At 46.2% G+C, this 19,711-nt stretch overlaps 3 protein-coding genes across 6 annotated transcripts; all 3 read left to right on the top strand.

The window, feature by feature from the left end:
* Positions 1-38: 38 nt before the first annotated feature.
* LOC111843924 (Na(+)/H(+) exchanger beta-like) lies at positions 39-9,929 on the top strand. 3 transcript variants are annotated; one of them, XM_072706130.1, is made up of 13 exons: positions 46-173; positions 543-616; positions 1,517-1,977; positions 2,707-2,957; positions 3,501-3,718; positions 3,864-4,066; positions 5,245-5,334; positions 5,895-5,965; positions 6,178-6,351; positions 6,654-6,768; positions 7,617-7,700; positions 7,918-7,990; positions 8,300-9,929. In XM_072706130.1, exons 2-13 carry the CDS (start codon positions 607-609, stop codon positions 8,326-8,328), a joined length of 1,779 nt encoding a protein of 592 aa, XP_072562231.1. In that variant the 5' UTR covers positions 46-173; positions 543-606; the 3' UTR covers positions 8,329-9,929. The 3 variants fall into 3 exon arrangements, with proteins under 3 accessions (XP_023667691.2, XP_072562231.1, XP_023667692.1); XM_023811923.2 differs by having other exon boundaries at positions 39-616; XM_023811924.2 differs by lacking the exons at positions 46-173; positions 543-616 and adding an exon at positions 1,250-1,398.
* A 454-nt stretch (positions 9,930-10,383) lies between these two features.
* LOC111843925 (uncharacterized) lies at positions 10,384-14,138 on the top strand. Of its 2 annotated transcripts, XM_023811925.2 has the most exons (6): positions 10,384-10,520; positions 11,268-11,372; positions 12,326-12,429; positions 12,546-12,717; positions 12,890-12,946; positions 13,064-14,138. In XM_023811925.2, exons 1-6 carry the CDS (start codon positions 10,456-10,458, stop codon positions 13,347-13,349), a joined length of 789 nt encoding a protein of 262 aa, XP_023667693.1. In that variant the 5' UTR covers positions 10,384-10,455; the 3' UTR covers positions 13,350-14,138. The 2 variants fall into 2 exon arrangements, with proteins under 2 accessions (XP_023667693.1, XP_023667694.1); XM_023811926.2 differs by lacking the exon at positions 11,268-11,372 and having other exon boundaries at positions 10,386-10,520; positions 11,555-12,429.
* Positions 14,139-14,559: 421 nt separating this feature from the next.
* LOC111843927 (akirin-1A-like) lies at positions 14,560-19,017 on the top strand. The gene is made up of 4 exons (XM_023811927.2): positions 14,560-14,880; positions 16,980-17,111; positions 17,592-17,663; positions 18,089-19,017. The coding sequence occupies exons 1-4, from the start codon at positions 14,709-14,711 to the stop codon at positions 18,097-18,099; spliced, it is 387 nt and encodes a 128-aa protein (XP_023667695.2). The 5' UTR covers positions 14,560-14,708; the 3' UTR covers positions 18,100-19,017.
* Positions 19,018-19,711: the final 694 nt, after the last annotated feature.

Raw genomic sequence — 19,711 nt, 5'->3', positions numbered from 1 at the left:
CGCTGCCTTTTAAAAAAGCGGCTGTAGGATACTTGATAAATTGTTGTGTGATAAAGTTAGATAGAGTCCGCCAAAGACAGTCATGGAGACGTACACCAACTTGTCGGAGTCTTTATAGGGATGTTGTTTTTGCAATAAGATTATTTTCCTTTCAATTTTCTCAGGGTGTATTTGTAAGTATTTAACTGTCAAATTATAGCGGCATGCTGTTCTGTATATGCACGGGTGCAGTACTGTGCTGGCCGCCCACACTTGCGCAGTTATTGAAGAATGCGTTTTAAGAACTAGTTTGGGTGCCTAAATTTGGATTTGTCTTATATACGAGTTTCACGAACAGATTATAGTTTCGGAAATATGTGTCGGTGGCAGTGGGACGTGGGATTAGTAATACTTTTGCTGATGAGTAACGCACGGCCAGCTTGCGGTGGTGGCACCGCTGCCGATGCCCTGAATGGAACACAAAGGCAGTGGAATGGGACCGAAAGGACACCTTTCAAACATGATCATGCCAATAACAGCAAAAAGACTTTCCCTGTCCTCAGTTTCAATTACGACCACGTCCGGACACACTTCCAGATCTCACTCTGGATCCTGCTGGCTTTCCTGATGAAACTGGGTGAGTCAAGTCGTTGTCATCTTCGTTCACCGAGCAGATTTGGTCTCCGTTATGCCGACAATCTGCACGGCTTACTGCTGCAGACCGGTAAACGTGAAAAAATGAGAGATTGTTACCTAAAACTTAAAATATGTGAAGTTTGCGTTGAACTGGCGTCAGTCTGCTGTCCCGCGTTATCTTCTGGGGCCGGTGAGACAGTTCAGCATCTGTGTCAGGCCAGATAAGACCTAGCGGCAACAGCACCCATTATCGATTTCTGTGAAAGCTGATGGCCCGTAATCGCGGGCCCTGTGTTGGGGCCAAATCTATAGTGAGTTCGCATTGCCAGGCTAAAATGCCGCATCATCAGACTTCGCGTAGCTCATGCGCAGGGGCGGATTAAGGTGCACAGAGGCCCCTAGGCTACAGTAGTCTGTGGGCCCCCCAACTCCGCCCCCCTCCGCGCCAATGGGGGCCCCCTTGCAGGCTAGCAGACGTGGGGCCCCTAGGCTTAAGCCATATCTAGCCTGTGCGTTAATCCGTCCCTGCTCATGCGTTACGCAGGAAGTGCCCAGATGGGTTTTGTTTATCAGGGTGGGAATAATGTGGCCGCAGTCACGTGAAGGCGATGCGGCTCCTGGGGACAACACCTCATTTTACTGAGCACAGAGAACATCTGAGAGGTCGCTGCAGGTACTTGGTTAGGGCAGTGAGGAATTCGCAAACTCAGGTCTCCATGCAGACGTGAGGCAGTAATTAAATAAAGTACATGATGCTCACTACTTTATGTCAGACTAATGAAGGTAATTACTCATCGATTAGTGCCAGGTCATTCAGACCCCGTGTTGACCAAGGGTAGACTTAGTTCGGTGTGTTCTTCCGAAGGACTCTGTATTCATTCGTGTGTTTGTTCCTGCTCAGGTCTCCAGCTAATCCCACGGCTGTCCAGCATTGTGCCCGAGAGCTGCCTGCTTATTGTAGTGGGGCTCCTTGTGGGTCTAGTCATCCAGGTGGTGGGGGAGGAGCCTCCAGTGCTGGATTCAGAGTTCTTCTTCCTGTGCCTTCTGCCGCCCATCATCCTGGACGCCGGGTATTTCCTGCCCTTGCGGCCCTTCATGGAGAACCTGGGCACCATCCTGATGTTTGCGGTGCTGGGCACCCTGTGGAACGCCTTCTTCGTGGGCGGGCTCTTGTATGGCGTGTGCCAGGTGGACAGTGCGCACCTGGCCGGCGTGGACCTGCTGGCTTGCCTGCTCTTCGGCTCCATGGTGTCGGCCGTGGACCCCGTGGCCGTGCTGGCCGTGTTCGAGGAGATTCACATCAACGAGCTTCTGTTCATCCTGGTGTTCGGGGAATCACTGCTGAACGATGCCGTAACCGTGGTGAGGCTTCTGGCTACGTGGCTGAGTTGTTAAACCCAGCACAGGTCTGGAGCAAAAATTAGAACCCAGGAAGACAAATGTTTCCCTTGAATTCTATCAATCTGACCATTTTACATTTCAATTAGGCATTCAGGTAGCTAACATCCTGACATACATTCTCAGTTTATGGGTGTGCGTCTGTGAATAATATATATTTTTTTGCAAACTGCAGCCTGGTTCTTCTCTGTTTCTCATTAATGAAGGGCTTATTTCTTGGTTTATGAGACTACAGTCCTGCTTCTTGGAGTCTTATTATGAACAGTACACTTCACTTAATGTTTCCCATTCCCTTTGAAGGGCACTTGATGACATCCTCCAATTCATGAGAAATTGTGCGATAAGTGAACAGCCATCTCTGGCATTAGAAAGTCGCTTCTCCTGTTTCACTTTATTCTTGTGTAGTGCTGTCTTAGAAATGTTGTGCCTGGAAGCAGCCTGCCTCACCGTGTAGCCTTCTGCCACCAGAGCCAGGATTAAACCTGGATTTAAAAATGCAGATTTAAAAATCAAATATGGAGTGGTCTGTTGTTTTTTTTCCAGAGCTCTCCCTAATGGATTATTCCTGAAAATGTTATTATCAAACCGTGCCCCACCACTCGCAGTCCCTATCAGTTGCATGTTCGTTGTTCTGATTTTTAAGGCTCACGTATGTGTGTTGTGAGCCCCACGTGACATTTCATATCTGCACAGGTTCTGTACCACCTTCTTGAGGAGTATGCGGGTGTGGGTTCTGTCAGCGCGCAGGATGTAGGCCTAGGCGTGCTCAGCTTCCTGGTGGTGTCACTGGGAGGGGTTCTGGTCGGCGCCATTTTTGGCGTCATGGCTGCCTTCACCTCCCGCTTCACCCTGCACAACCGTGTCATCGAGCCGCTCTTCGTCTTCCTATACAGCTACATGGCCTACCTCTCCGCGGAGGTCTTCCATCTGAGTGGCATCATGGCGTGAGTGAGCTCTGTCCTGCAGTCCTATAGCTGTCAACATTTGTCATTCAGTTTATTTATAAGTTGAGACTGAGACCCACGGAGGGAAATCTGTTATATCAACAGATACAAAACAGCGCCAACAAATGCGATATGATAATTGGGTGCGCACAGATTGTGATGACAATGCAGAAACAATATATTATACGGTCAGTGTGCGAAATACCTGTCAATATTCGGGGGGGTCTCCATCTCCTTATTGTTGCCCAATACCGATCTTGAGACCCCCTTAAAATTTTGCTTTTGAGGCTTTCAGGGGGTCTCATGGGTTAATCGGGGGTGTTGGATCCAACCAGACCCCCCTGTATTTCACACACTGCGTACAGCCCTACTTCACATGTTCTTTGAATACCAGGCTCTGTATAGTGATCTGTAGCAAACAGTCGACCTGATTACTATTCGAAACCTTCCAGTGCTGTAGATGAATGACAATTGACTGCTGGAAGTCTTAAGGGCACGTGTTTAATCCATGCTTCTTTTGTGTTTAAACTCATATTCCTACAGGCTGATTGCGTGCGGGGCAACCATGCACCCATATGTGGAAGCCAACGTGTCTCACAAGTCTCACACCACCATCAAGTACTTCCTGAAGATGTGGAGCAGCGTGAGTGAGACGCTTATCTTCATCTTCCTCGGTGTGTCCACGGTGGCTGGACCGCACCTATGGAACTGGACCTTCGTCACCGTCACGATCCTCCTCTGCCTCGTGGCCCGTGTGCTAGGTTAGGCCATCATGCCTTTGCCTAGGCACTAACTCAAATGTCATTTGCTAAAATGTGTTACTAATTTAATGCTACGTTGATTTGCTAACACTGCTGTAAGCGGATAGCTGGGTGTAAGCATTCCGTTCGCATGTGCTTGCTGCAGGTGTGGTTGGCCTGACATTCATCATCAATAAGTTTCGCGTGATCAAGCTGACCACCAAGGACCAGTTTATTGTGGCGTACGGTGGCCTGAGGGGGGCAATCGCCTTCTCCCTGGGTTTCCTGCTTAAGAAGGAGCACTTTCCAATGAGGAACCTCTTCCTGACTGCCATCATCACACTGATCTTTTTCACGGTGTTTGTGCAGGTAGGTATAGACTGAGCATGTGTGTGTGCATGTGTACCTGTTAAAGGAAGGTTGATCGTGGCTTTAAGACACTGACAGGATAAGTAAAGCTTGGCATGTTGTAGAGGGCTATTGACGAGAACTTCTTAATCATTGACACACTTATTAATAATTGAATTTAGGTGTTTTATTCAGACCCATTGCCACAAGTGTATAAAATCAAGCACCCAGCCATGTAGTCAGGTTTACAAGCATTTGTGAAAGAATGGGTCATTCTGTAGAGCTCAGTGAATTCAAGTGTAGTTCTGCCATAGGACTGACCTTTGCAATAAGTCAGTTTGTGAAATTTCTTCCCTGCTAGAAATTCCATGGTCAACTGTAAGTAGTATTATTGCAAAGTAGAAGCGTTTAGGAATAACTGAAACTCATCTACAGCGTCCTGTTGATTCAATAACTGCAGAGTTCCAAACTTCCTCTGGCATTAACTCCAGCACAAAAACTGTGCGCTGGGAGCTTCATGGAATGGGCTTCTATCGCTGACCAGCTGCATGCAAGCCTCACATCACCAAGTGTAATGTAAAGTGTCGGATGGAGTGGTGTAAAGCACACTGCCACTGGTCTCTGGAGCAGTGGAAACGTGTTCTGTGGAGTGATGAATCACGCTTCTCTGTCTGGCAGTCTGATGGATGAGTCGGGGTTTGGCGGATGCCAGGAGAACGTTACCTGCCTGACTGCATTGTGCCGACTGTAAAGTTTGGTGTAGGAGGGATAATGGTATGGGGTTGTTTTTCAGGGGTTATGCTTGGCCCCTTAGTTCCAGTGAAGGGAACTTATGAATGGGCAAAAATTCCCACAGACACACTAACATTTTGTGGAAAGCCTTCCCTGGAGAGTGGCAGCTGTTATAACCACAAAGGGAGCACCAACTCCATATTAATACCTATGGATGTCATAAAAGTCCCAGCTGGTGTAATGGTCAAGTATCACAATACTGATAGCTGCAACTAGCAAATACTGATAAGGACCAAAGTACTCTCTGCCTAATTTAATAATTGCATCATTTATTGTGAGAAAACAACAGTTATGTTATTATTTTGAAACTAGGGTCTACATTTGAAAAAAGTAGATAAACTGATTTTTGCATAGTCAGGCTGAGGGCGAGTATCTCGGAGAGTGATGATTGTCTGTCTGTCCTCCAGGGCATGACCATTCGGCCACTGGTAGACCTTCTGGCAGTGAAGCGGAAGCAAGGCTCCAAGCATTCCATCAACGAGGAGATCCACACCCAGGTCCTTGTCACCATGATCGCATGACAGAGATGCATATGTCTCAGGGATCCTAGCCAGGTTCACAGAGTACATAATGAAGGCACTGACCTTAATAACACTCAAATAAACCAGACTATCTTTCATTTAGATAATGTATTACTAAACATAGCATACTAGCATTTGTAAATCAAAATAATCATTTATTCAAGGGGCAGAAATATTTTTCAAAACTGTTTCTTTATCAGTATACCATTATAGAGAACACGCACCTACCCATCCATCCATCCATCCATCCATCCATCCATCCATCTTCCACCACCTTTTCTAGCACAGGGTTATGGCATGGTCCCGGATTCTGTCCTTACCAACACAGGGCACATAGCAGATGTCAGTCTGACTTAAAGCACATAAACATACACAGTTACACACACAATTAAAACAGGATCTTAGCCCACCTTGCAGTAGGGATATGAGTTTGACATCCTGTGGTTAAAACTACGAAAGTTTTCCTGATCACCAACCATCAGTATGACCCACAACAAAGTTCATTTGAGTTGTTTTTTCATGCTATTTTCTTTCAGGTTCTGGACCATCTGCTGACAGGTGTCGCACATGTCTGTGGGCAGTACGGCCATCACCACTGGAGGGACAAGTGAGTCATTTCGGCTCTGTGTCCCTCTGCGATGACTCTGGGTAGCAGCTGAAGCACATAATGTTGAAAGCATCGTGTGCCTGAATTCTGCAACTTCCCAGCTGAATGTGTTGTGGACACAAAAAAAAGCAGCAATTTTGAAAACCTCTGTCTCTTCCTCACAGTCTCCCTAAATTCTCTGTCTCTCTCCCCACCTCTTTGCCTTTTGGCAGATTAACCCGCTTGGATAAGCAGTATGTGAAGAAGTGGCTGATTGCGGGCGAGCGGTCCGAGGAGCCCCAGCTTATTGCCTTCTACAGAACGCTGGCCGTAAACCAAGCTTTGGAGCTGCTGGAGAGTGGGGGTGATATGCTGCCCTCTGCTGGCCCCTCCACAAACTCCTTGGAGTGAGTACCCTCACCTTGGCTACCCCAGAAACAGTGCCCTACCAGTGACTGCTGTTTTCATGTATTTAACCAGCTAGCCAATGGTTAAACACTTAATAGACATGTTTTATGATCCAATATTCTCTTGAAGCTTCATCTACACTCTGCCAGGGGAGGTTTTCCTTCATGATTTACTGTGGCTTAATTGGAGCGGAGTAGGACCTGGCCAGTCACTGCCCTTGGGGAGAAGATGACATCGTGGCTGTCCTGTCATGTGACCAGCTCAGGGTCAGGTGTTAATCCCAAGGCTCCATGCTTCCTAGGACCTTGAAGTCAAAGATCCAAGAGAATGACCAGTCATTGGCAAGAATCTCAAAACAGCGGAAGGAGGAGATTAGAAGAATCCTGCGTATGACCCTGCAAAATACAGAGCAGAAGGTAGGGGCCAGAAACGTCTTTGGGGGGGCAGATAATCAGTTTTTTATACATAGTTTTAGTGCTCACAGACAGGCTTGGGACGCTTCTGGAAAAATGTTGCAGAAAAATGCAAATTTATTGGTTTCATAACAAGAGTCCATTGACGAGCAATGTCTAACATCTCTGCACATATCTTCCGCACATTTTCTTTTTACTAAGTGTCGTAATTTTTTTGACTGACTCAATCAGTTCTGTTCTTGCCATTTAGCTATTAATTGCAATTTTAGTCACTGGCTCCCAAAGGGATACTAAACACAAATGTTTGGTGTTTTATGTTATTGCGAAGGTGTTACAGATTAAAAAGCACCCAGTGAGACTGCTTGTCAATCAGATTTTTAGCTCAGAACAGAATATGATTTAGGTTTCAATTTATTAGTACTTGAAATGAATGAAATTACTGGTTGCTTCTAATGTGATTTTTTTTAAAACAAATGAATAAAATAATGATTTTTGTTATGAATCCAATATATAATAGATTTTTACTGGATTAAGCAAGCATCCCAAGACTTTCAGTGAACACCATTTGAATGTATCCATCCACCCATATTCCTACTTATCCTGTATACAGTTGTGGAGATTTGCATTGTGTTTATTTTTATTACTATTAATAATTTGGCACTGAGCACTGTTCCGTCCTGCTGGATTGGCCTACCACTGGATCCCACCTTTAATTTAATGCCCCCACTGGATTATGTCATATCTGTCAGCACCTGCAAGGTACAGCCCTCCTGTGATGACTGATCAGGAGGGTTACGGAAGCTGTTCAGTGTAGGAAGCTAAGGTCTGTCCTCTGCTGGTTTTCTCCCCAGCTTCACTCCTATAGCCAACACACCCAGGATGAAGCCTGGACTTTGCAAATCCTCCACCGGAAGCAGGCAGAGATGGGGAGAAAGGTGAGGCCACTTGTCCACTTTGCTAATCCAGAATGTCCACAGGTCCAGGCTGTACTGCTGACACACGCCATACATTTCACCTGATTAGTAATCCAGCCATATTTATGTTTTATGAAATCATCAGCAGGCGACGTGACACCGGTAGTTGATCGATTGCTTCTCTGTCTCTGCTGTGAGTGCGGAAACTGAGCTCACATCCCTTCCCCTTTCTGCACAGATAAGCATCTTCCTTGCTGATGCAGCCAAGCTGCAGGTCTCCCCTGTGCAGCGCAGAGCAAGGCTGGCCTCTGGTGAGCTACGTGAGACGGCGTCCTCCCCTTTAACTGTAGACCAGTGTATTTCAACCTTTTTTGAGCCACGGCACATTTTTAACATTGAAAAAATCCCACTGCGCACCACCAACCAAAATGTTACAAAATGACACTCTGTAAGCCTAGTAATGACAAAATAGTCTCTCAATTTATTTATACTCACTCAGTGTGAAACCTGACCCTGTTTGGATGAACACAAAGCTGATATCCTGGCAGGAATTGCAGACAGACACACACAAAGCTCTTCCTCAACAGTTCTCCCTCCCTCTCCCACTCTCCCTCCCTCAGCTCCCCAGATCCACATCTCTCGCCCCTGAACAATCATTCCTCAGAGGTAGTTGTGATGTTGGCCTGGGTCCCTGCCAGTCCTGATGTTCCCTCTGTCCACCCGCCCGTGAGAAGGTTCCCAGCGTGTTCCTGTAGCAGAGAGACACCGAAAAAGGCCGCCATTCTAACCCAGGCCCCAACACAGGGAGGTCATCAGGAGCTGCACTGACGAAAACAAGTTTGAAATATGACAAAAGATTGTCTCAAACAAAAAGCCACACGCCAAAAGAGTGTCTAAAACAGGGGTCTCCAACTCCGGTCCTGGAGAGCTACTATCCAGTAGGTTTTCTGTCCCACTTGGCTTCTGATGAGCCACACCTGTTCCTGGCATTTACCTGAGAAGGTGTGGTTCATCAGAAGCCAGGTAGGATAGAAAACCTAATGGACGGTAGCTCTCCAGGACCGGAGTTGGAGACCCCTGGTCTAAAAGCAGTCCTATTGTATTCCTACATTCCAAATTCAGTTAATCTTTGACTTTTTGGTTGACCAAGTTTGGACTAAAAAAGTGCAGGTAAATATTGGCTGCCAGCCCACGAGCATGTGCACTGTGAGTTACCGAGCACAACGTGGGTCCCGAGCATGTGCACTGTGAGTTACAACGTGGGTCCCGAGTGGGGGCTTCATCTCAGCTCCAGGACCTCTGCCTCAGCAGACCGCACTCTGCCACCCAATAGAATTACACTTAAAATGTATTTCAGTTAAACTTTGGAATAAATGCATATATTACTTTATTTGTATTTTAAAGGTTGGTTGATTTTATTATTATTTTTTTTACACATGCATTAGCCTAAATTAATATGTTTTGCTTATCTGACTTTTGGTAAAGGGTAAAACTGTGCCACACATGCATAGAAAAATCCACTTTTTGGCCACTGAAATGGATGAGGTTACCTTCTGGACCATTAAACTCATCTAATAGCTGTATAGAGTTTGATGTATTAGAACATTTTGCATTGTTACATGTTTAGGTAATTAATGGTGTATTATTGCTGTGTATGTGACATCATTCAAAGCCAGTGTGCTGCCCCTCCTTATGTAATGGTGGTGCAGGTCTCTGTCTTCATGGCCTCAGGTACCCCACAGTTTACAAGTTGAGCACTGGCCAAAACTACGGCCAGCTGGATTTTGAAGCAGTATTGCACTCCCCTGAAGAAAGACCTGTCCCAGAACTGTGTTTGGTTACTGATTTAAAAATATGTAGTTTTCAGGGAGAGATGTGGATGCATGTTTTGTAGTGGTGAACTCCGTTCTCCAGCAGTGGATATCTGGTCCCTGTGAGAGGTGGCTTTAGCGGGAATATAACAACTCAGTATTATGAGCTCATTCATATATAGCGGCCAGAGGCATCCTTACACTGGTTTACCAGTGACCAATCAGACCTTTGTGATCAGGACTCACTCTATCTGTTCAGTGTCCCAGTGTAAACCCTGGTGTGGTCCCATGCTGAGCAGAGGAAATCTGAACAGCATTATTATGTGTACAGTACATGTGGATGTTATAAATAAGGCTGAAAGCTGGACAAGCAGTCTACAAGAGTAATATGTAACATTTTTTGGTCTTTAATGGTTAATAAATGATACCTCACCATGTAGTTTACCTGTATTTATTGACTGATGCATGAACTCATTGACTGATAATTTTGTTTTTTGCAAGATATAAATTACATTTATTAGAAAGTAGTTTTGTCATACATTAACGAAACAAATATAAGTTGATTACAAATTACACAAAATTACATTTTAAGACTTAACTGTCAAAATGTCACTGCCTAATCTTCCCGCAAAATTTATCATACTTGTACTTATGCTTTTATATTACAATTTGCAATGCTATAATAAAAATCTGATTAATGAACAATCAAAATGTTTCTTTTATACTTACGATAAAATGGGAAATATCTTGACGGGAACTCTGCGATGGGATGGCGCCCTGTCCTTGGTAGGTTCCGGAAATCGGGCAGCCACATGCCGACATAATTATAGCGGGGAGGACTTTGCCTTTAAGAAGAAGCCTTCTGCGCATGCGCAGTATCCTTTCCACGTGGTATAAGGCTGAACGCTTCGCTTTTGGCGCTGCAGGTTTGAGTACGTCAACTTATAGAAGCGGAATTATTAAAAATGGCAAGGTATTTGCGTCCCCCAAATACTTCACTGTTCATCAGAAATATTTCTGATGAGTCAAGGTAAGTAAATCTAACTGATAAAAGCGTTTGAAAGGGTTTTTTTGCGTTTATTTTGGTTTAGAAAATGAAACGCGGGTTGGTTTGGGCCTTCGGGGTAAAAATACACTTGGTTACGAGACCTAGATTTTTCTTGCAAAAATGTCCGTAGAATGCCAAACGATTGTATTCTTTTTTTATTGAATTTCACCAGTTCCCTCGTTAGCATACTTGAAAACCTCTGATAAAATTAGTGGACGAGCCTCTTGGTTTCGTTTCAGCAAATGGCCACGTTTTCGCTGCCCCGGGCATTGCGAGCGTGAGCCCTGGTTTTCCTTATGCGTCCTTCTGCACGGTAATATTAAACCTTTAAGAGCGGTCCCATTAATTACATTTAAAATGCAGTCTGGCTTGTGTATAGCATTCGCCAGATTTTGTTCACTGTAACTTGGTCAGATAGGTCGCCGGTTTGGATGCAGCCTTGCATCGTAGCAAACAGCGCGGTTCCGTCACTGCAGGCCGCGATTTACTTTTGTTTTACTTTTGATTTGCGCGTCCATCTGAGAGTTTGAGTGCAGCCAGCTGTCGGGTTAACTTAAACCAGTAAGCCCTGTATTTTTATCCGAAGCGTTTGAACTTTCTGATTTGCTCGCTGCTGTCGTCTCTCCACTAATCACTGCAATTGTAATATCGGGTTTTTAACTTTTGTTGGCTTGGTGATGCAAACAAGGGATTGCATTTAATTATAAAAACTGTTTTGCGGTGCTTCAGGCCGGAGGATTTACGTCGCGAGTTTGGTCGTTACGGCCCCATAGTAGATGTCTACATTCCCGTTGACTTCTATACACGTCGAACAAGAGGATTTGCATACATTCAATATCCTTTCATCACACCTCCTTTTAATGAATGGTATTTCACATTTAACGGGGGGAGGGGTGTTTGACCCCCATGAGGTTGTAACTGAGGAATGGCAGTATCTGGGACAGAAAGTCCTCCTATGGACAATGACATGTGGAGCTGTATTTTCCTCCTAACTTATTCTTCTGTTGTTGCCCTAGAATATATAAAGTCCTTGGCTGTGGAGGCCTCACAGTCAGACCTGAGTAGAGTAGAGTCCAGGAATTAAACCAAGCTGCACAGACCATAAGGATATCAGAGGGTGAGATAGTGTTCAGCTTGAAGAGTCCAAACTGAAAAGGGGACCAAGTTGGGCGTCAAAGCATCAATATATCTGCAAAAGAGGGATTATGGGAAAGAACAAGCAGAGAATCCAAGTTCTTCTGGAATGCAGTTAAAGATCTTAAAGGTCAAGATGAAGGTCAGTCAAGCATGTTTAAGGTAACAAACCTGGTTTTTGTATCCTGCCAAAAGCTTAAGCACCATTCATTGCAGACTAAACTTGAACAATATGCTAAAGTTTTAGTTTCTCTGCTTGTATTCAAGTGGAAGCAGTGATTTATTTGTCAAACATGGTGGCTACAGCTGTCTGATGACACATCAGTGGATCTTTAATCTCCAGAAGAACTCCTTTTTGCCTCTTGTCACATTAGTGGGAGGAGGATTTAGCGTAGTAAAGAGACCAGAATTATGATTCGAAGGTTGCTGGTTGAGTCCCATGAGGGCTTTAGTTCTGCTTAAAGTAAGCAAGCGTTCAATGAATGAATGAATGTGAGCCCAATTACCTGATATGATGAACCCAAAAGTACCGCCCCTTCGATACGATTCGCCGGATCTGCTGGAGGAGTATGCGGCGGGGGGTCCTGGCCGTGTTTGTGTGCATGTAGAGCCCTGAGCCACATGGCTAGTTTAAAACCCTTAACAGGCAGCATGTTTGAAGATGTGCGAGACGCTGAAGATGCCCTTCACAACCTGGACAGAAAGTGGGTGTGCGGGCGGCAGATCGAGATCCAGTTCGCCCAAGGAGACCGAAAGAGTAAGACTGAGATTCACTCGATTCTTATCTATGTAACAGCCGGAAGCTTCCGGTCTTTGCCGTGTAAAAGTGCCGACACTGAAATGATGTGTGTTGGTGCCACTCTGTTTCTGCAGCACCCAGTCAGATGAAGGTGAAGGAGAGACGGTCGCCCCGCAGCTTCTCCCGCTATGATGACTACGACCGGGACGGGCGGCGGAGACGCTCGCGCAGTCGCAGTTACGACAGACGCAGGTCCCGCAGCCCCTCGTATGAGCGGAGGCCGCGCCGGTCCGAGAGCCCTCGGGAGTAAGGGACCCTCGCCTCAATTTCCTCAGGGGTCGGGCTGGGGGTGGAGGTTATTTCTCATATATCTGTTATGGATACAGTGAGCAATGACTTTGTTCCATTAGCTTAGCATTGGGTGCTAAGGGGGGATCTGCCTTTTAATAAGTGGTCCTGGTAACTACTTACCTCCCAGGTCCCGTGGTCGTCCGTATGGCAGGCCTCGACGGAGCAGGAGTCGCGACAATGACAGGTGAGTTCTCCTTTTTCTCCATTGTGCTAACAGACTGAGACTGGATTTGGGCTGTGGTTCAATAAACTGTCCATGTATAATATGTCCTGTTCCTTTACTTAACCCCCCCCCCCCCAGACACAAGGGTCAGCGTCGGGACTCCAGGCCCCAACCTGACATGCCTTCACACTCCAGGTCACAGTCACCCCCCCGGCCCAAGCGGGAATCCAGGGCCCAGTCTCACTCTGCATCCAAATCTCCGAGCCCCTCCCTCGGCGAGTTTCCTCCACGCGCCCCCTCTCAGGAGCCCCAGAAAGACGAGCAGCTGCATTCCCCGTCCCGTTCTCTGTCCCGCTCTGCGTCTCGGTCCCGCTCTCGATCGCGATCTCGCTCCTGGGCTGGACGCAAGTCTGGAGGGCACTAGGCCCCCCCATCACCCCAGTGCTTCTCTGCATTCTTTGCTGCAGTACTGGATTCTGTCTCAGAGCTGGGACTGGTTTGGACTGCGTTGTTGGTTTTTTTTTTTTTTTTTTTTATTATTATTAATGAAAGCCCCCTGTCCACAGATCTGGCGCCTCTCATGTATGCACAAAACAGTGGAAGTTCCTGGTTTAGGTTTTTAGGAAAGTTCTTTTGTTATAGTTTGGACTTGGTATTTTACTTCAGTGTTGTAAAGGTGACTGATAGGCTGCCCTGTGTAAGCTGGCATATCACATCCTCTGAAGCTAATTTGATCGGTTGTTTCCTCTTCCTGCAAGATTTTTGTACCCGAAAGGCTAAATTGTACCGCAGTGCATCGTAATTTTGAATCGAATTTTTCTAGGTAATGGTCTTCCACTGTGTAACTGACTGCAGATGTTCCCTCCACTTCCCACAAGTCGCTCAATAAAAACCCAGTTTGCTGCACCAGTGAACTGGCTCGGAGTGATGGAAGACACAGTTGACTTGTGGACGGTTTTGATGGAGTAACTTTTAAACTTGTTTTATGATGTTGTCCCCTCCCTTTGTGTACTGTGCGATAGCTAATCCACATAGTTGGAAATGAATTTTCATTGAAGAGATGGTCTCTTTCTGAAGCTGTAATCCTGGCTTGCTGTAAATGCCCAAAAATTTCATAAATTTGAAACTTTGCATTTAAATACCCATGTACATAGCCTTTGTTACATTCACTGTTATGTTGTTTTTTTCCAATTAAAGTTTGACTGTGTGTAAATGTTTAAACTTAATACCAACTTCATCCTAGGAGACATAATATTTTAAGTTGTTTGCAAATCAGCTAAGTGTGTGACACGAGTACACTCCTCGGGGACAAATCAGCTGAAGTGCCATCCAGCAGTGAACAGGTTTAGCTACACACTCCATCGACGTTTATGTGCCTCGGACACAAACAATACAAGCCCTTGTACTATCAATGGGCCTTTTATGTCCTCGAGGGATTGTCCTGCACCTTTGTAATTAATCAAAATTTTGCCGATTGGCAGTTCCTACCCCAACTCTTCCTGGGTCCCCTGTGAAAAACCATATATCTTAAAATGAGTGCATCTGTTTGAAGTATAATTTGCGGTGTTGTGCGATTCCGTATTAGTATCCCATGCGCCGCCCTGTCCCCGGAACCGGCAATCCCTTCCCCGCTGACGTATGACACATGTGGTCCGTGCTGGGGTGGCACCAGATCGGGTTGCCGTACAGGGCACCAGTATTGGGGCGGGACCGCGCTTTGCCCCGGCGCTTCTGTTTTCATGCCGGGTGATTTGCCCTCTCAACGCTGTCCACCGGCTCGGTCATGGCGTGCGGCGCCACATTAAGGCGCTCCGCGAAGTGGGACGCTCTGCACGGCCCGCAATCCCCCAAGCGCCGGAGGTGCGACCCGCTGGCCGGTGCCGCCAGCTCCGTTGCACCGCGGAGGTGCACCTTCGGCCCGCCGCGTCCGGCTGGACAGCAGAGGCTGACTCCAGGTGAGAATGACCGACACCGCATTTAGTTCTAGTGATATTACTAACCCCGGTTTTGTTATTGCTTTATGTAAAGCTGGCATGACCCGATAATACCCGATTCGTTACGAACACTCCCCAAAAAGACCCCCGTATTTGTTAAACATGTGACCTCATCTGTTAACTTTTTCTTATAATTCGATAAAAGCTACGCCAGCTAACCTGTAAGGAATCTTACTTTGCAGTTTTGAAAAATTACTGACCGATATATAATACGTCATTTTTCTAATTATGTCACCGGCAGCCAACTCAGGCTGATATACCCTGGCTGGAAGGCTCGGTGTCAGTGGAGAGATCGCGCGTTTAGGGTTATTTACAACATGTAGCAGATTAAAGTACTTTTATGCGCCGATGGTAGACGATGGATTCTTATTACCCAACATAACTAGCTATAACATAACATGGCAGGGCTGGGACACTCAAGGCCTTCACCTCTGCGCCTGAATTATGAAATCATTTGCCCGCCTTTGGAGTTTAGATCGTTATCTTATCCTGGACTGAACATACTGCAATGCAGCTGGTCAGTGGTCCAGCTGCATGGTCTGGGTTGAGTCCATCCAAGATGCTTGTACAGAACTCACTTCGTGCATGTGGCAAGAGCGCTATTTCTGACAGGTTGGCTGTGAAAACTATTGAGGGTGTCTCATTTAAGCCCTACTGTCTGGCTGTTATTGATTGTGTAATCTGGAATTTGCGTGTGGATAGCAGGCATGTTGGCTATGGCCTTAGGACTGAGGGACAGGTCCCCCTGGAGGCTGCGTCATCATCCGGCGGTTCCAGGGCCCCAAAAATGAGGGAGGGGGCTCCCTCGCGATTATCTTTGCTACTAACCTCTGCTTTCTGCCCTAATTGTTTCTGTCGATCACGCCAGTCTTCCTCAACGCCTTGTCCTCGCGTTTCGTACCTACAGAGCAGATCTTCCACAGCGTCGAGCAGATGTCCCTGTCCTGTCCTGCACAGCCAGCGTAGCGTTTCATCCATAGAATGCTTAGAACAGCCCAACATTTTAGTTAATACTGTGAAACACACTTTACAAGAAAAACTACAAAATTATGTACTAGTCCTGTACATTCCAGCAAGTTAATACTTTTCCTAATTAAAATTACCCTGCTTGGGATGTTTGTGAACATGAATAATGTCATTAATGTAACCAAGGAGAAATATGGGACATTATCATGCCATGCAAATGGCTTGAGTCAGACAATAAGAGAGCATTTCATAAGAGCTTGTAAAACCGCATATGGTTTCCCCAGAACTTGGGGGTGGGGGGACATTTCCCTTTTATGCATATTGTCCTGTATGCAACAGTTTGAGGGGAAGGGATTTTTGGGGCTACTGTGGGAATAACATGGTCGCTTCACATGCGATTCATACTGCTCTGAAACGGAAATATGATATTGCATTAAATGCATTTGAGCAGTTAACCAGAAGTGGTCAGTTAGGGAGAGAGGAAAGCTTGTTATTCGAAGCCTTTCTGGTGAAATAGAAAGTCAAATTGAAAATAAACGCAACACAAAACAAGGTAAAGCGGGTAATATGAGCAGAATAGCCCTGACTTCTTATGGGTAAAACACGGCTCACTGTGTTGGACTCTTCTTCCTGTCTCCCCAGTACCTCTCTGCCTCTATTGGCTGCTGGACTCTTCTTCCTGTCTCCTCAGTACCTCTCTGCCTCTATTGGCTGCTGGACTCTTCTTCCTGTCTCCCCAGTACCTCTCTGCCTCTATTGGCTGCTGGAATCTTCTTCCTGTCTCCCCAGTACCTCTCTGCCTCTATTGGCTGCTGGAATCTTCTTCCTGTCTCCCCAGTACCTCTCTGCCTCTATTGGCTGCTGGACTCTTCTTCCTGTCTCCTCAGTACCTCTCTGCCTCTATTGGCTGCTGGACTCTTCTTCCTGTCATCCCAGTACCTCTCTGCCTCTATTGGCTGCTGATCATTGTTCAGTATTCACTCTCTTTGATACAGACCCTTTAATTATGGGCCTGGTGTTGTGAGGAAATGAATGTTGTCCTCTTGCCTGTTGCTTTATTTAACTGTATTGTTTATTTATCACCTTCTCCACAGGTGTCTGTGAAACGAGTGACCCCCCCACCTTCACCTTGCGTCAGGTGGGCAACCTGTGTGAACAGCTGGCCGACGAGCACGAGCTGAAGGTCCGTGAGGAATACGAGGAAATCCTAAATAGCAAACTCTCAGGTATGTGGGACAGGCTGGCACCTGGAGTCAGGGGCAGAGCGGAGTGCCCTCTGTTGGTGGGTGGGGTAAGCAACATCAAACACTAAGCCAGGGGTAGGGATCCTGTTCCATGGAGGGCCGGTGCGGGTTTTTGGGGTGACCTCTCAGTCAGCCAGTAATAAATCAGTGGTTCTCAACTCCAGTCCTGGGGACCCACAGTTATTGGCTGATTGAGAGGCCATCCCAAAAACCCCCACCCACAGTGGCCCTCCATGGAACAGGTTCCCCACCCCTGCACTAAGCATTAGTACATTTTTTTATGCATTTATTACATGTGTAGGTATGCATGTGTGTATATGTGTAGATTACTTTTATTCAGGCTTGTCACCGAAGAAATTTCGTTGTACTTCGGTACAATGACAATAAAGTCTATATATCTATCTATATACTTCTGGATACCTGCTCAAAGGCATTTAGTGCAACATTATATTTCTGTTTCAGAGCAGTATGAATCATTTGTGAAATTCACACAAGACCTAATCATACAGCGATATGGAAGCCAGCCAGCCAGTTGTGAGTATTAACTGTCCTGAGGGAAACTGGACTTTTCCGCACCTCTTTGATGAAGGGTACTGGTGGGAACAGAACCACGGGAGGCACAAGGCATCATGGTGTTTCCCTCCTCAGACCACTCTCAGTAGGTGTTCCCCATGGCTGACCATGAGCACCACACAAACCTTGCTGTTTGGGAGATGATCTGATCCAGTCGTCTGACTATAATTATCTGGCCCTCGTCAACGTCACTCAGATTTTTATCCCTGCCCATTTCTTCTGCATTAAATGTCGATTACGAGTTACAAATGTTAGCTTTGTGATGGTGATATGACTATTAGTGCCCAGCACAGGATTGAAACTGGCAATTTTCTGATCACTGACACAGAGATATAATCCTCTGTAGAGTAGATGGTGCTGTAAAAATCCTGTTCTCTCTCTTTCAGATGTCTCTTAAAGGCTTGATAATCCAGTGGGTACCAGCATCTCCTTCCAAAATGTGCCTGCTGCATTCATTCATGTTAGTTATTGTTGTCTGATTTCATACTGTACTGAATCACATTTTTATCTGGAACTCTTTAGTAGTCATGGGAACTAAGTACTAAAGCACAGCTGCTTTTGCTACTGTTTTGCAAGCCAAATGTGAAAATATTGATATTTCCCTAGAATTAATTGTATTGTTTTTTGCAATCTGTCTTTTGCATGACATGAGTGGATAGATACTTCTCTGTAAATGCACACGTCTGAAAAAGTTTTATGACTTTATAACTAATATATAAAAAAAAAAGTGTCACAAAAATGATTTAGGGTGACTGTCCAACCATAATCATTTGACCATTATAATAACAGATTCCAGGACTAGAATAAAGTTGAGAGGAGAATACTTGTAGGCATGACAATTCCAGTGAGAACATGCAGAGTGCAGTGTGTGAGCAGAGGCCTGGCAGGTATGGAAACGCACTGGCAAGAAGCATGTCAAAGAATGCATCATGTATGAAGCGTGCAGTGTGGCACAGTCCAAAGGGACCTCTGCATGTGTTTTGTGAACAAATCCAATGCTTTCTTGTGGTTTGCAACAGGGTGTTACACAGGCACCTGCAGAAATGGAGGGGGGCTGGGGGTCCCTGAGCACCTGCAGGAGTAGAGGGGGGCTGGGGGTCCCTGAACACCTGTGGGAGGAGGGGCTGGGGGATCCTGCTTTGTGAAACAGGCCCTTAGTGCTTAATATACTCAATGGGGGCAGACAGCGAGGGTGTGTGTGGGGGGGGGGGGGGGGGGGGGGGGGGGTTAATTTGCAGTACAGTAAAGCGGTCTTCACTTTGTGCAGATTCTGTTTAGTTAAGTTTTAGATGGAATAAATATGTTTAAAACAGTGTGCTGTGGTTCTGTTTACCATTTAGATTCAGAATTGTTCAAATAGCCATTGTCTTGTCTGCACCCCACTGCAACTATACAATAAATATACAATGAACCACTTTAACAAGCAACACCTGCCTCCATTCACATAAGCTCAGCTGGTAGCCGGTTCCATGCAAACTGATGGTTGATGTACTGTAGTGATATGGAGGCCTGTTCTTCTGCCCCATTAAAACTGCCAAGTCTGGTAGGTCACAGTATTGGAGTGGAATGAAAAGCCGGCAGCAAGGCAGCTTAATTACAGTTATTTAACCAGAGTGCGATCCCCAGCTTCTTGGGCAGGGGCGTAACAGACAGGGAGCAGTGACGGATGGCGCTGGGGAGCACAGAGCTACACAGCCTCACACAGAACTGGGGACAGTGAACAGTGACGGATGGCGCTGAGGAGCACAGAGCTACACAGCCTCACACAGAACTGGGGACAGTGAGCAGTGACGGATGGCGCTGAGGAGCACAGAGTTACACAGAACTGGGGACAGTGAGCAGTGACGGATGGCGCTGAGGAGCACAGAGCTACACAGCCTTACACAGAACTGGGGACAGTGAGCAGTGACGGATGGCGCTGAGGAGCACAGAGTTACACAGAACTGGGGACAGTGAGCAGTGACGGATGGCGCTGGGGAGCACAGAGCTACACAGCCTCACACAGAACT

The sequence above is a fragment of the Paramormyrops kingsleyae genome, chromosome 23 (genome assembly GCF_048594095.1).
Source record: "Paramormyrops kingsleyae isolate MSU_618 chromosome 23, PKINGS_0.4, whole genome shotgun sequence".
Lineage (NCBI taxonomy): Eukaryota > Metazoa > Chordata > Actinopteri > Osteoglossiformes > Mormyridae > Paramormyrops > Paramormyrops kingsleyae.
Note: the sequence above shows the minus strand (reverse complement) of the source record. Positions and strands in the feature narration are given on the sequence as shown.